The sequence below is a fragment of the Lissotriton helveticus genome, chromosome 1_1, assembly GCF_964261635.1.
Source record: "Lissotriton helveticus chromosome 1_1, aLisHel1.1, whole genome shotgun sequence".
Lineage (NCBI taxonomy): Eukaryota > Metazoa > Chordata > Amphibia > Caudata > Salamandridae > Lissotriton > Lissotriton helveticus.
Genome location: NC_136057.1, coordinates 1,684,081,669 through 1,684,096,516, shown reverse-complemented (window position 1 = coordinate 1,684,096,516; position 14,848 = coordinate 1,684,081,669). Strand labels below are relative to the sequence as shown.

At 49.2% G+C, this 14,848-nt stretch overlaps 1 protein-coding gene across 1 annotated transcript in view; it reads right to left on the bottom strand.

Moving 5' to 3' along the window:
* LRP1 (LDL receptor related protein 1) overlaps window positions 1-14,848 on the bottom strand; it is a 1,472,234-nt gene that overhangs the window by 531,723 nt on the left and 925,663 nt on the right. The window contains 1 exon segment of the mRNA XM_078688974.1: window positions 9,341-9,434. Within this exon segment, the coding sequence (XP_078545100.1) occupies window positions 9,341-9,434 (94 nt within the window).

Below are 14,848 nucleotides of genomic sequence, written 5' to 3'. Positions count from 1 at the left end.
GGACCATGACATAGGGGGTAACCATGCCAGTGCTGGTACTTCCTTAAATGGCCACTTAGGCAATATAGGCTTACCTGGACAAGGATAGCCTTATCTCCTTTCGTTTGGGGGGGGGTTATGTAGGAAGGTTGACCCCTGACTATGGTTGCCCCCAACTTTTTGCCTGGTGTTTTGCTGGTTTTCTGACTTAGTTGACCTGGGACCCTGCTATTCAGGGCCCCAGGCCTACTGCTCTCTCTGTAAAATGGATTCCATGTACCTTAGGTACATATCTAAATTGGATACTGAGTCACCTTATCAGTCCCTGTACAGTGTACCTTAGGTACCCAGGGCATAGGTGTACCCAGGGCCTACCAGGGGCTGCAGCATGTATTATGCCACCCCTGGCTGGCCATCCAAATCTGACACAACTGGCTGCTTGACAGCTGGGGCAAGGTGGTGTAATCACCCTTTGCTTTAGATATAGTATACCTATATCTAACCCTAAAAATGGACACACAGATCTCCTATCAGTCACTCCTATGGCAGGCCTTAACAATCCTGAAGGCAGAGTGCTTGGAATCGTGTGAGATGGTGCTCTGGCATGAGCTGAGCCTGTCTGCGGCTTTCGGGATCCATCCCTTAGCCGTTTCCATGATATCGCATACCATATACTCTTAAGTGCATTATAATCCTCGCGGTTATATGCCAACTCTGGTATCGCTTTATCAAAACATGTCGAGTAAGGTGTCATACGAATTGGAATACTAACCCCTCGCCAATTCTGGCGACGGGGTTAGCATTCCACCCTTCTAGAGGGACACGACATGCCTGTAACCTATAACCCGGTTAAAAGTCAGACAGAGCCTTAGCATCCACAAAATGGATGCTGCCACCGAGACACAAGTCTGCCCTCCTGCTGCTGGGAGTCCTCCCAGAGCAGGAGATAAGGACAAAGGGTTTCCTGCCAGGGGCGGTGCCAGCACCGTCCCAGACAGGGTTTTGTGTATTGTAGGTAGGCAGGGCTTTAGAGGAAGGTGACTGCACGTGGCACCCCGGTGCTCACTGTGCATAGGCTGGCTGGAACCAGTTCCAGGGTCACTCCAGACCCTGTGCTGGGGAAAAGCCCGCCAAGGAAGTGGGTGTAACCACCCCCCTCCTAGTCCCACCCATAGGGCAGGACTTAGTCGCGTGCCAGCCCCTTTTTACAGGATAAAGGTAGAGACTGGCCCCCTTCCAAATCAGATCATCTTTGGAATCAAGATACCACTTTCCACGAAAGGACTTCACGATTTCTTCCTCAAGATTCTCCCTTGTGGCTAAGGAGTAGTCACCCTGCATCCGCAGGCACCATCTAAGAACACTGCGGTCTGCTGCACGTCCTTCCTCCGGAATCCGACTGCCCAGCTCGACGAGACCCGGCTTCCCTGGCACCTCTGACCTCTACCCACCTCTACAGCACAGCTGAGAACCGTGGGTGCGACGAGACCTCGAGGGACCGGCCATCGCCAAGACTGCACGACTTCTGCACAGCAAGCCCACCGAGTAATTTCCTGGTGAGTGCTTTGGGGTCCGAGAAGCCCCCACCCTGAGCAGCTCCAGCACCGAAGAGCAGCCCCCCAGCATCTCCACGATCGGCGTGGGGCCCTTCTGCCTTCTGCTGCTCACCGCGTTGTTTGGCTACTAGCCCGTTGGCTTGTGGCCTTCCTGACGACGCCCGACGACATTTCTGCTGCTGGCCTGGTTGCTCCAGACTGGCCCTTGCTCCCTCCCAGAAGAGGAGCACCCCGGACCCTCCTGGTCCACTCAAGACGCCATTTTGAGTCCACCGCGTGGGCTTGAATTAGCCAAGGCTTGTTGCCCAATCCTGGGTAACTTCGACGCCAACGACTTCATCCTTCGTGGGACAGCTCGCACCTCCATCCTGGTCGCCGACAACGCCTCCTGGTCCGAGAGACTGCAGAGCCCAGCAGCGCCCACTCACCTGACTGCGGTGACTTCGCCCGGTGCCATCCTGGTGCCCACTTAATCACTGGCTAGTGATTCAAGAACTTGGTCCCCTCTGCTTTCAGGTTTCTTCTTCCTTGATCCAGGCTTGGATCCATCGAACTTTTCTTCACTGGTCGCCTGCCAGCAACTTCTTCCTTCCAGGCTCCTGGTCCGGCAACGAGATCCCCGACGTCTTTTCAGACCTATGCAGCTGCAGCCCCTGGGCTAGGTAACTTCGGCACTCCGGTGTCCCAGCATAGCCTCACTATCCAAGGGTCAGGATCCACTGTCGTTTTCTTCCTACCAGGTCGGGTTCGCCCGTGAACACTATCTTTGTGAATTCTAGCTTCCATAGACTTTGTCCCGCATCCCGCGTGAGAGTGCACACTCTGCACCCGAGTCCCCTAGGCCTCCTAGTAGTAATCTAACGATTCCCTAGTCCAGTCCTAGCGATTCCAAAGCCTATTAGAACTGTTACTTACCTGCTAGTAATTCGCATTCCACTTTTAGCGTATATGGTTTTTCGTGCCCCTCGGGCATTTGTGTAACGTGCTAACTTAAAAGTATTTTCGTAAGAGTTTTGTTGTGTGCTTAGCTCCCTGTCTCATAAAGAGCCAGGGTAGTCTTGTTATAAATAAATACACTGTTTATTTTCATAACAACTTGTGTGGTGTCCTTTCACTGGGTGTTCAAGGGGTAATGTGATGGTAAAACAGCTGGCTTAACACGCCCTCTAGAGTCTTAGCCTTAGACTGCTCGTATCCATGCTACTAGGATAGCTGGTCTATAAGGTTGACTTACAACCAATCATCAATAAGGGTTGTTTGGACTGATATATAGTGATCACTAGAATAGTGAGCACTGCACATCAGGCCAACTTCTCACAGGAAGTGGCTCTAAAAGAGCGCACATCAAATAAGTAAGGACTAGATTCAAGTCCCACTGCGGCATAACAAATGGAATAGGAGGGAAAAGGTGAGTAATGCCTTTCAGAAATCTATTTACAACATGGGACTTGAAAAGAGAGGGTTGATCAGGGAGCCTGAGAAAGGCTGAAATCGCAGAAAGGTAGCCCTTAATATTGCCCAGGGCAGAGCCCTGCTGGGCCAAAGAAAGAAGGAACAAAAGGACTTCTAAAAGAGGGGCACAAAAGGGGATCAACAGCCTTTGCTGTGCACCATGCCACAAATTTGTCCACCTGCAGGCATATACCGATTCAGTTGAGGGACGCCTGGCTGCCAGAATGATATCACAGACTTCAGGAGGCAAGTCAAATGTAATCAACTGTCGCCGCTCCATCTCCACGCATGTAGGTGTAGGCTGGACTGGTTCGGTGGAGGACCTTCCTATGCTGCTGCGACAGAAGATCCTCTGGAAGAGGGGGATCCATGCTCATACTGAGTAGCTCGGGATACCAAACTCTTGGAGCCCAGTCTGGGGCCACAAGAATATCTTGGGCCCGGTCAGGCCTGATCTTCCTCAGTACTCTGGGTAGAAGTGGTATAGGCGGAAAGGAGTACAATAGACCTCAGCTCCACTTGTGACGAAAAGCGTCGCCGAGTGAGTGCCGCCTTGGAAATTCCAACGTGCAGAAGAGACAACATTGCGCTTTCTCTTCGGTAGCAAATAGATCTAAAAAAATGCTCGCCCCACTGTTGAAAGAGACTGTGCGCCACCTCCAAGTGAAGACGCCATTCATGATCCATCATGCACCTACGGCTGAGATTGTCCGCCCTGGCGTTCAAGGAACCTGTTCAGTGTTGAACCGTTAAGGAAATGCCTTGACGTTCCAGCCATGTCCAGAGACGCAGAGCCTCCTGACATAGGGTCCACGACCCCATCCCGCCTTGCTTGTTGCAATACCCCATGGCGGTGGTGTTGTCTGTGAACACCTGCACTACTCTCCCTTTGACAGAGGGAAGGAATGCCTTCAGTGCAAGCAGGATCGCCCGGAGCTCCAGAAAGTTGATATGGAGCCTGAACTCTGCCAGAGACTAGAGGCCTTTGATCTCCGCCTCTCCCATATGGCCGCCCCATCCTAGAGGGACGCATCCGTCACCACTGTGTGCTCCGGTTGGGGAAAGAAGAGGGATCTGCCGCTGACCCAATGTTGGTTCGTGAGCCACAACTGCAACTGCTGTGCAGTGCCCTCCAAGATATGGACGTGCTCGGACAGGTCCCCTTGATGCTGTGCCCACTGGAACTTCAGGTCCCACTGCAGAGCCCGCATATGCCATCTGGCATGACTGGTCAGCAGGAGGCAGGAGGCCATGAGGCCCAGCAGCCTCAAAGTCATCCTGACCGAAACCCAGGACAAGGACTGAAAGAGGGGAATCACAGCCCGAATGTCCCAGACTCGCTGTTCGGGAGAATAAACCCGAAACTGCGCCGTGTCCAGAACCGTTCTGATAAAGAGGAGCTTCTGAGAGGGAACCAGGTGCGACATCGGCACGTTGATGGAGAATCCCAGGAAATGCAGGAGGTCAACCGTAGTCTGGAGGTGGGAGACTACTTCCTGGGGCGAGCCTGCCTTAAACAGCCAGTCATCGAGATAGGGGAAGACTGAAACCCCTGACCTGCGCAGATGAGCTGCAACCACCGCAATCACTTTCGTGAACACCCAAGGGGCCCTGGTAAGGCTGGAAGGGAACACGATGAACTGAAAGTGCTCGTGGCCTACCGTGTATTGCAGGTAACGCCGGAGGGACGGCAAGACGGGGATATGAAAATATGCATTTTGCAAGTCCAATGCTACCATCCAGTCTTGCGTGTCCAGGGCAGACAAGACCTGAGCAAGTGTGAGCATCTTGAACTTTTCCTTCCAGAGGAAGCGATTGACGTTCCGAAGGTCTAAGATAGGCCCTTGTCCTTCTTTGGAACCAGGAAGTAGTATGATTAACAACCACGACCTACTTCTGGCATCGGAACGTGCTAGATGGCCCCCTTAGCTTCCACAAACCGCCGGCCACGCGGAAAAGAAGGAGGTGGATGGAGTAAGGGATAGAAATCCCCCATTGGCGTCGGAACGGCGTTGATCGACACCTGTCCGGCACCGTCCCTAAGTCGGGGTGGAAGCCGGGGACGTCGTCGGTCGGGAAGCCGGCCGATGCCGGCGGCAGCACCGTCAACGTCGGTGGAGGTCATACTAGGCCAACCGACATCGACTTGGATCCAAGTATGGATCCATGGGAGTCTCTTGGCGTCGAGACCGGACTTGTCGATGACGTCTGGGCCGGAGCCGATGACGTCAAAGAGCGAGGACCCCCAGTCAGACCTGTGGGGCCCGAAGGCGTGCATACGGGGCCCGACAGGCCAAAGACGCGTGCCGTCTGACAGGAACTCCTGCAGCTGGGCAGGATCGCTGATGGACCTGGAAAAGGCGGGTAGTACATCGGCAACTGCGTAGGCTCAGTGGGGGCGGCGCCACCCTCATCCGTGGCGTGCGACAGGCTAGGGGAAGAGCGACGTCGATTCTTCGACTTCTTGTGCTTCGCCTTACATGATTCAGAGTGCGAAGACTTCGTCGAACGATGGTGATGACGGCTCCGCGACCGGTCCCTCAACCTCCCCCTGGACCTTCAACGGCACGGAGCTGACTCCCAGGCCTCCAGCAACTTTCAGGAACGCTCCTGCAAAGTTTTCGGAGCCAGGGCCCAGCATTCGGGGCACGACTCGGAGTCGTGGCTGTGCCCCAGACAGTGGAGACACTCACGGTGCGGATCCGTCACTGCCATCTCGCGGAGACAAGCCGTGCAGGACTTAAAACCAGGCATCCCTACACGCCAGGAGTCAAAGACTCAAAATCAAAGACTCAAAATCAGAAACAAAGTCCCCAAAAAAAAGTCAAAGATTGACTGGGGGTACTGCAGAACTCTTGTGGGGACATACCCAGCTCCAGCGCCCAGCAGCAGCGCTCCTTCCTGCCGCCGCTAGCCCATCCCAGCGGCCGCAGCATGAGGGGAGCCCTGAGGACTCCAGGACTCCATTGCCCAGACGCCCTAGCGGCGCAACACGCCGCCACACACAATTCCCGCGCCAGGAGGTGCCTGAAAAGCAGACCAGTCCCGGTGGAGAGGGGGGACTGCAGAACTCTTGTGGGGACATACCCAGCTCCAGCGCCCAGCAGCAGCGCTCCTTCCTGCCGCCGCTAGCCCATCCCAGCGGCCGCAGCGTGAGGTGAGCCCTGAGGACTCCATTGCCCAGAAGCCCTAGCGGCGCAACACGCCGCCACACACAATTCCCGCGCCAGGAGGCGCCTGAAAAGCAGACCAGCCCCGGTGGAGCGGGGGGACTGCAGAACTCTTGAGGGGACATACCCAGCTCAAGCGCCCAGCAGCAGCGCTCCTTCCTGCCGCCGCTAGCCCATCCCAGCGGCCGCAGCGTGAGGGGAGCCCTGAGGACTCCAGGACTCCATTGCCCTGACGCCCTAGCGCGCAACACGCCGCCACACACAATTCCCGCGCCAGGAGGCGCCTGAAAAGCAGACCAGCCCCCGCGTTGCGGGATCGCGCGCGGGTCTGCGCTGGGAGAAGCCCGGGACAAGGGCGGGACCATCCAAGGCCATCATAGGCCAGAAGAGGTCAGACCGGGCCACCCCCCCTGGCCGTGCAACAAAAGGAGGTAAAGAATTTGGTACATTATACTTAGGTACATCGTGATTAGAGACATTTTCAGATCCTTGTAGGTGTTTGTTGCTGTTTCCGTGCTAATTACATCATGACATGCAAGGGGGTGCGAAAAAATTCTACTCTCACGAGGGACTTGGCCAAGGGGACGTTGGACCACTACTTAAACAAGACAACACCACCCATTGTCCAACAAATAGTGAGAACAGAACGACGACGACTGTCTACAGACTGCACCATCAGTGATCTATCCCCCTCACAGACAGTCGTCGTACCACAAAACTCATCACTGCTGGAGGAACTTAATAGTTTATGTAAATCCAAGTATGCCGCGGTCAAGTCGAGATTCGAGCAATTTAGTGCTTCTATCTGCCCTACAGTCATTGCAAGTCCCCAGTCTAGTGCATTAGCCCTACCAAATGAAAGACTCCTGGGTACTCCCCTTTGTCCACCTGCAATAGGTAACATGAATTCCATAATGTCTCTTCAGGAGCCTTCTGGTAAAAGAAAACGATTTGTGGACAAACACACAGGGAGCCAAGCAAAACAGCAAAAATTGAATTTGAGCCCTCCATTGCCTATCATCTTTTCCCCTAAAACATGTAAGGATTCCGCGAAACGGTTAGTTCCTGCACCCTCTACCCCACCAACCCTGTTGGCCCAGATAGAAACCATGATCAACTCTTTGATATCCCCCCTGATAGAAAGAATGAATAATCTAGGGGATAGGATCGTGGGAATAGAGGAAATGACTAAGACTAACTCGCTACTCCTAAAAAGTATAGCAGGCTCCAACCATATATAGTCTTTATCCACCACTGTAGTGCCCTTAACAACTCCCCAAAGTAATATTGACCAATACCAACCAGCAGCCTCACACATGTTACCTTCAAACACCCTGAAAGTACCCGCTAAACCTACAATAGCACATAGCTCTTCCCCTAGAATAGGGCTGAATAAAGAAATCATACCCCACAAAGGGTTACTTTCCAATCTGGGGAACATGCCACGAAAATCTAATCATATACAATTACCACCGGAGGCTGTTCCGTTTGTGTGCGTCCTCTCTGGAGTGCCAGCACTTACAAATGGAAAATCTGAAAGCCAACAGGACCCAAGAAATAAGGCGGTGTTCTGGTTGACAAAAAATAGACCCCTGCCTCCTGATATTGATGGAAGAATACGAAGTGTTAGAACGGTAGGCTGGCTAGGTCCGCTTCGAAAAGATATACCCGGCGACCTGGTGTTAATAAAGTTTAGAAATAACGTTGTCCCATACCTTCAAACCTGGCAGCCACAAATAGGAGATGGATCTATACACACCTGGGGACTATCTGACTTTCATCCCAGAGCATCATACCTCCCCCAATTAAGACCAATGAAGAGAGTAACTTCTGGTTGGGCAGAAACGGCCCCGGGGTGAGGGGCGATAATATCCAGACTTTGATTTGATATACTTCGTAATGAACTTAATGATTACCTGATTTCCTTTAAAGATTTTATGCTATATTAATATAACGTTACTTACTGTGAAATGAAATGTAATGGTGTATATATACTGTAATGTTGCTTTTGTGATTTTATATTTCAAAATCGAATAAAGCTAATCGAACAGAACAGACTGGGGGTACTGGTCTCTCCAGATCTGCGCTTGCTGGTGCGGGAAAAAAAAGAACTGATGTCAGCATGCAAGTAGTTCCAGCGACGTCATCTCGGCGACTAAGACGCCAACAACGTACGCAAAGCCATACGACAACGCCTACGGACGCGCAGGGGTACTGCTGACGAAAGCTTTCTGGATCCAGTCTGACGCCAAAGGGTTATTCTAAGGTAAGGAATCTATCACAAACGTGTTTTTCAGATTTCAGGTAAAAACTCTCTCAGCAGACCTCAAAACTCAAAGAGAACTTACATTACTAACTGCCAGATCACTGACAACAGTACTCTACAACAGTCAACAGATCCAAAGATAACAGTAATTTTTATTATCTTCAGGTTCCCATATCGCAGCGTGCGTTAACAAACAGAAGTTTCCACAAACTTTTTGCTTTCAAATACCCTACAGCTAGACAGGCAACTCTAGTTTATTTAGAATGACAGATTACTGTACTTTCAACAACTTCCAGATGCATAGATACCTACACTCTCAACCAACCACCAGATCCACTGGCAATCTTCAGATTCACAGATACCTGTAGTCCCTTAAAACTTCTAGACTGAAACTTAACTACAATTTCCCAAAACTAGAGTCTAAAACAATGGTAGCAGTATTCAAATTCTCAGGGAATTGTACACAAGAGACCTAAAAAGGCCAAAAAATCTTACACATCCTCAAAAACCTGCATTTTAATTACTTCTTGACTTTACGATTCACCAATAACTCCGATCTCCAAAATCGTCCAGGCAATAAGAAAGCAGCACTCTTCAATCATTTCCTGATTTTTGTACAATTGGACTTTCGAGTGATCATCAAAGTAGTCACCTCAGTGTCTGCTTTGTGGATCAGAAGAGTAGCAATCTGTCCCACTGTCCTGGTTGCCAGTGCTCAAAAACCCTAATGGATCTGCTTGTTTTTGAAGACCTATGAAAGTTTGATGGAAATTGCACAGTAATCTGCATACATCAACAGGTTAGGATCTACTTTTGAAGCCATAGGTGGGACCCCTTCAGCTGAATAGCTGATCCCTGAAATAGGTAAAATTGTCAAGGCATATTGGAAATAAGAACACAAAATTTTAGGAGCTTACGGCAGTCCTCTGGCTCATCAGAGCGGTCCCCACAGTCATCCTCTGTGTCGCACTTCCACCAGAAGGGGATGCACTTGTCATTTTTGCAAACAAACTGGAAGATAAAAGAAAGAACAACAGAAGTTAAAGTTTTGCCAGAGAATTAGAACAATAGGGATGAGCTGGAGTGAAAATTAGTCAGTTTGTTGAATAAAGACGGAAGGAATCTGGGGTCAGAAAGCACAGGTACAACACATTATACAAGCGGTAGTGTCAGGATCAAAGAAGAATTATTTCATGCTTCAAATGGATTAGTATTTTAACTTTGGTAACAATTACTGAAGGCTAAACTATAGTAAATTCTTTACTTGAGCACCTTCCCAGTTGGCACACTGAATGTGGATTTCTTTTCATAGATATTCCCCTTTTTGTGTGTCAGGTGGTGCACCTCTGAGTCAATAGTGAAATCTTGCAGCCCCACCACAAATGTCATATCAACCACTCACTATACATAATGCATCATAAACATCAATGACGTCAGTTTCATCCTTTTTCCATGCCCACAAAAGTAACATGTAAAACAAGAGAGAAGATAAATAATACCATGCACAGCCTCAAAATAGAAGGATGGGAGGGTCTAAACTATCCGTCATAGTTCTCATATCCACCAGGTAGGTTACCCATGGCAGTTAACTTACTCTTTATAAGGTTATCAGCTGCTTCTGATTTCTTAAATGGACACTATAAATCAAATCAAGCAGTAAGCGACTTAATTTCCTTAAACTAGAAAAGACTTTATTTACTGACCTGCCAAATAAAGATTATTTAGGGCTCATCTCCAGGCAATGTTATCAGGAAAAATGTCAAGAAAGCAATAGCATTACAACTTGACTTCAAAGGTGCACCTTTCAAAAGCGCCAAAGTAGCAGCCACAGATCACGACGAATGAGATCAGAATCACTCAAGTGGAGGTTTGCTAGCCAATTGTAATAATAGTTCAAAACCTAGAAGTCAAATTGGTTCATTTCCTGCCAGTCGTCCGGCTAGAGCAGGGGTCAGAACTGGTAGGGGCCAGTTGTTGAGTACAGCAAGTGGTCTGGAGAAGCTCACAAAGGTGGAATGCCTTTGAAGGTTCCCCTGCCCATCCTAGGGGAGGAGGCTTGGCACCTCATCCCAGGATGTGCATTGTTGCAGGCCCAGGGGAGAGGGGAGATCTCCACTCAGGGGTCCAGCAACATGTCTGGTGTGTTGCAGCCTAGGCAGCCTCTCAGACAAGACGTGGATTGTAGGTTAGGTTTCAGGAGGCATCTCCAAGATGCCCTGTTGAGTGCATTTTACAATAAATCCCACACTGGCATCAGTGTGGGTTTAATGTGCTGAGAAGTTTGAAACCACGCTTGTCAGTCTTCAGTGTTGCCATTATGGTGCTGTGGAGTTCGTAATGACAACCTCCCAGCACCATATACTCTTAATGGCATCACTGTACTTACAGTGCCCAGGAATGGCCCTGGGTACTGTAGGGGCACAGGGCTCAGGCACCTGTGCCCACACCACTGGCATATGGCACCCAGCTAGAGGGGTGGCTGATGTATGCCAGGGCAGTGGGTTTGTGGGCAGGTCACACAGGGATGTGTGCCATGTCGACTTTTTGCTTAGTTCTGCACCTAGACACTCAGCCTGCATAGGCCGTGTGTGGGTGTCAATGTACAGGGCACCCAAGGGTGGCACAATAAGTGCTGCAACCCTTAGGTGTCTTCTCTGGTCACAATGCCCTGGGTACCTAGGGTACCATTTACTAGGGGCTGACATGTGGACAGAGATGCCAATTGGGTTTAGGCTTCAGTATAGTTTTTAGGGCAGGAACACAGGCCCTGGGTACTTGATTGGCAGGGACCCAGGGCGCACCAAGGAAAAGTGCATCAGGTATCAGGCAAAAAGTGGGGGGTACTGCAACAGAAACTCACTTTCTCACACATACTCAGGGCTGGATCCTGGATTCAGCCCTGGTGCATTTTCTGTAAACTGTTGAAAGAAATTGTTTTTGTTATACAGGCGATTTTTAAGGAATATTTGTAAGTTTTGAAAATCGACACTTAGGAGAAATTCTGGCTAAAATAAGGTAATGTATTTATATGGAGGAAAATTGAGTTAACAGTAAGGAAAATGCTACTTACCAGTATGCATCTGTTCTTGGCATTTAGAGCTGCAGTTACACACTGTTGCATAGATCGCCATCTAGTGTTGGGCCCGGATGTTTGCACTTGTTTTTGTCCTGAAAGTCTTTGGCAGTTCCGATATAGGGGACTCCTTTGGATCACATTGCGCATGGGCATCAACTCCATCCTTAGATTGTTTTTCGCCAGCAGGGAAATGATGGAGCTTTGCAAGAAACAGGAAGGATGCCCATGTAAGCTGTATTTAATTAAGATAATACTGGAACAGATAAAGGTAGCCGGGGAGGCGGGTGGGCGTGTGTAACTCTGCAGCTCTACATGCCAAGAACAGATGCATACTGGTAAGTAGCATTTTCCGTTCAAGGCATATGAGCTGCAGATTACACACTGTTGCATAGATTATATAGCAGTGCCCCCTCCTAGCCGCGACCAGTATCTGTTGCAGTAGTTTGAAATAGTGTTTTGAGTACAGCTTGGCCCACAGTAGCCTATTGTTTAGTTTGCACATCTACACAATAGTGTTTTGTGAATGTGTGCAGTGTAGACCATGTAGCTGCTTTGCAGACATCACCTAAGGGAATGTTCCCTAAAAATGCCATTGAAGCCCCTATCTTTCTTGTAGAGTGGGCTTTAGGAGGAACAGACAATGTACGTTTAGCTTTGTGGTAGCAAATTTTGTATGCATTTGACAATCCTCCTAGCTATCCCAGATTTTGATATGGGGTTGCCTTTGTGTGGTGGTGAGAAAGAAACGAAAAGTTGTTTGGTCTTACGAAATGGTTGTGTTCTCTCGATGAGTAAAGCAATGCTCTTTTGACATCTACGGTATGAAGAGCTCTTTTCCTGCGACTGTTTGTGGCTGCAAGAAAAATATGGGCAGTTCCACAGATTGATTGAGGTGGAAGGGAGAAATTACTTTAGGAAGGAATTTAGGATTAGTTCGGAGAACAACCTTATTATGATGCATCTGCAGAAAAGGTTCCTGAATGGTTAGTGCTTGTAGTTCACTAACTCTTCGTAGAGAAGTAATAGCTACTAGGAAAGCAACTTTCCATGTTAAGAATTGTAGCTCACATTTATGTAAAGGTTCAAAGGGAGGTCCCATTAGCCGTGTGAGAACAATGTTTAAATTCCACACAGGTGAAGGTGATGCTCTGGGAGGAATTATTCTTTTGAGGCCTTCTATAAAGGCTTTAATGGCAGGTACTCTAAAAAATTATAGATGCTGTCTATTTTGTAGATATGTTGCCATGGCAGCAATATGCAGTCTAATAGACGTGTAGGCTAAGTTACATCTTTGGAGGTGTAGTAAGTAGCCTATGATGTGTTGGATAGACACATCTAGGGGATTGATGTTGTTATGACAATATATTACAAAACGTTTCCACTTGGCTGCATAGCATGCTCTAGTGGTGGGACGTCTACCTTCTTTAATGACGTTCATACAGTCAGGAGGAAGGTTAAGGTAACCGAATTCTAGGGCCTCAGGAGCCAAATCGCAAGGATGAGCTGAGCTGGGCCCGGGTGTCTGATCTCTCCATGGTTCTGGGTTAAGAGGCATGGAGATAGGTATAGCTTTTGGTGCGGTACTATGGAAAGTTCTAGCAATGTGGTGTACCACGGTTGTCTGGCTCAAGTTGGAGCAACTAGAATGAGAGTTAGGTAATGTTGCTGTAGTTTGCGCACCACTAGTGGAATGAGTGGGAGAGGTGGAAAACCGTACGCAAATCTGTCTGACCAGTTCATACACATCGCATTGCCTTTGGACAGTGGGTGTGGACATCTGGCGGCGAAGCATGGGCATTCGGCTGGCGAAGAGGTCTATCTGAGGTTGTCCCCACATCTGAAAGAACGGTTGAATAGCTTGTGGATGAAATTCCCACTCGTGGATCCTTGCCTGATATTTGCTTTTGGAATGCTTTTAAGGCTAGGAATATGGCTAGTAACTCCAGGTGGTTGATGTGGAGTTACTTTTGTTGTGGTGTCCACCTGCCCGGCATGGTGTGTTGCAGTAGGTGAGCTCCCCAGCCAGAGAGCGATGCGTCCGCTGTCATGACTATTTGAGGAACTGCCTCTAAGAACGGTCATCCTTTGGAAAGGTTTTTAGTGTTCCGCCGTTGCAGAGAGTGGTGATTACGACCGTCCACCAACACTAGATCTATTAACTGACCTTCAGCCTGGTTCCATTAGCGTGCTAAGCACTCTTGAAGAGGATGCATCTGGAGTCTTGCATGAGGCACTATGAATATGCAAGAGGCCATCATCCCTATGAGTTGCATGAACACTTGAGCTGGAAGAGAGTGTTCTGGTTGAAATTTTGTTAGAAGAGCTTGCATGTTTGCTATTCTGGCAGGAGAGGGATAGGCTAGCGCTGTTGAGGTGTTTATTGTGGCACCGAGGTATTGTTGTATGTGGGACGGTTGCAGAAGGGACTTGGTGGGGTTTACTGTGAACCCCAGGTTGTGGAGTAGTTGGATAGTGGTGTGAGTGTGTTGTACACACTGGCTGTATGAGCTGGCTTTTATGAGCCAGTCTTCGAGATATGGGAAGACGTGAATGTGTTGTCTTCTTAAGTGTGCTGTCACCACCGCTAGGCACTTGGTAAACACTTGTGGTGCTGTTGTGACTCCAAATGGGAGTACCTTGAATTGGTAGTACTGACTGTCTACTACAAATCTGAGATACTATCTGTGAGCGTTGTGAATGGGAATGTGGAAATACGCGTCCTCGAGATCTAAGGTAGCAAGGAAGTCATTTTGTGAAAGAAGAGGAAGGACCTGCTGGAGTGTGACCACGTGGAAGTGGTCTGATTGTATGTATAGGTTTAGGGATCTGAAGTCTAGAATAGGCCTTAGAGAGCCATCTTTCTTTGGGATAAGAAAGTACAGGGAGTAAACTCCCTTGTTTTTTTGGTGCAGGGGAACTGGTTCTATTGCACTTTTTTGTAAGAGGGATATTACCTCCTGCTTTAGCAGTAACAAATGTTCTTGTGACATTGGACGCTGTTTTGGTGGTATGTTTGGGGGGGGGGGTAGCTGTTCGTTTCAGACAGTAACCCGATTGAATTATTTGTTGCACATACCTGTCTGATGTGATGTTGGTCCAGACAGGAAGGAATTGTTGCAGTCTTCCCCCGACTGGAGTGGAATGGTGTGGGGGAAGTGAAGGGAAGTCATTGGGTAGGGGTGGAGGCAGAGCGGGAGTTGTTAGTTTTGCCTCTGCCTTTGTTACTGTTACCCATGTAACCACCTCTTTGGTAGCCTCTAGTAAAGGTGAATTGGGAAGGGGTTTTGTAAGAAGTGGAGGGGCTATCTGAGGAGTAGCCTCTGGTAGTGTTTCTGTAGGATGAGCGGCG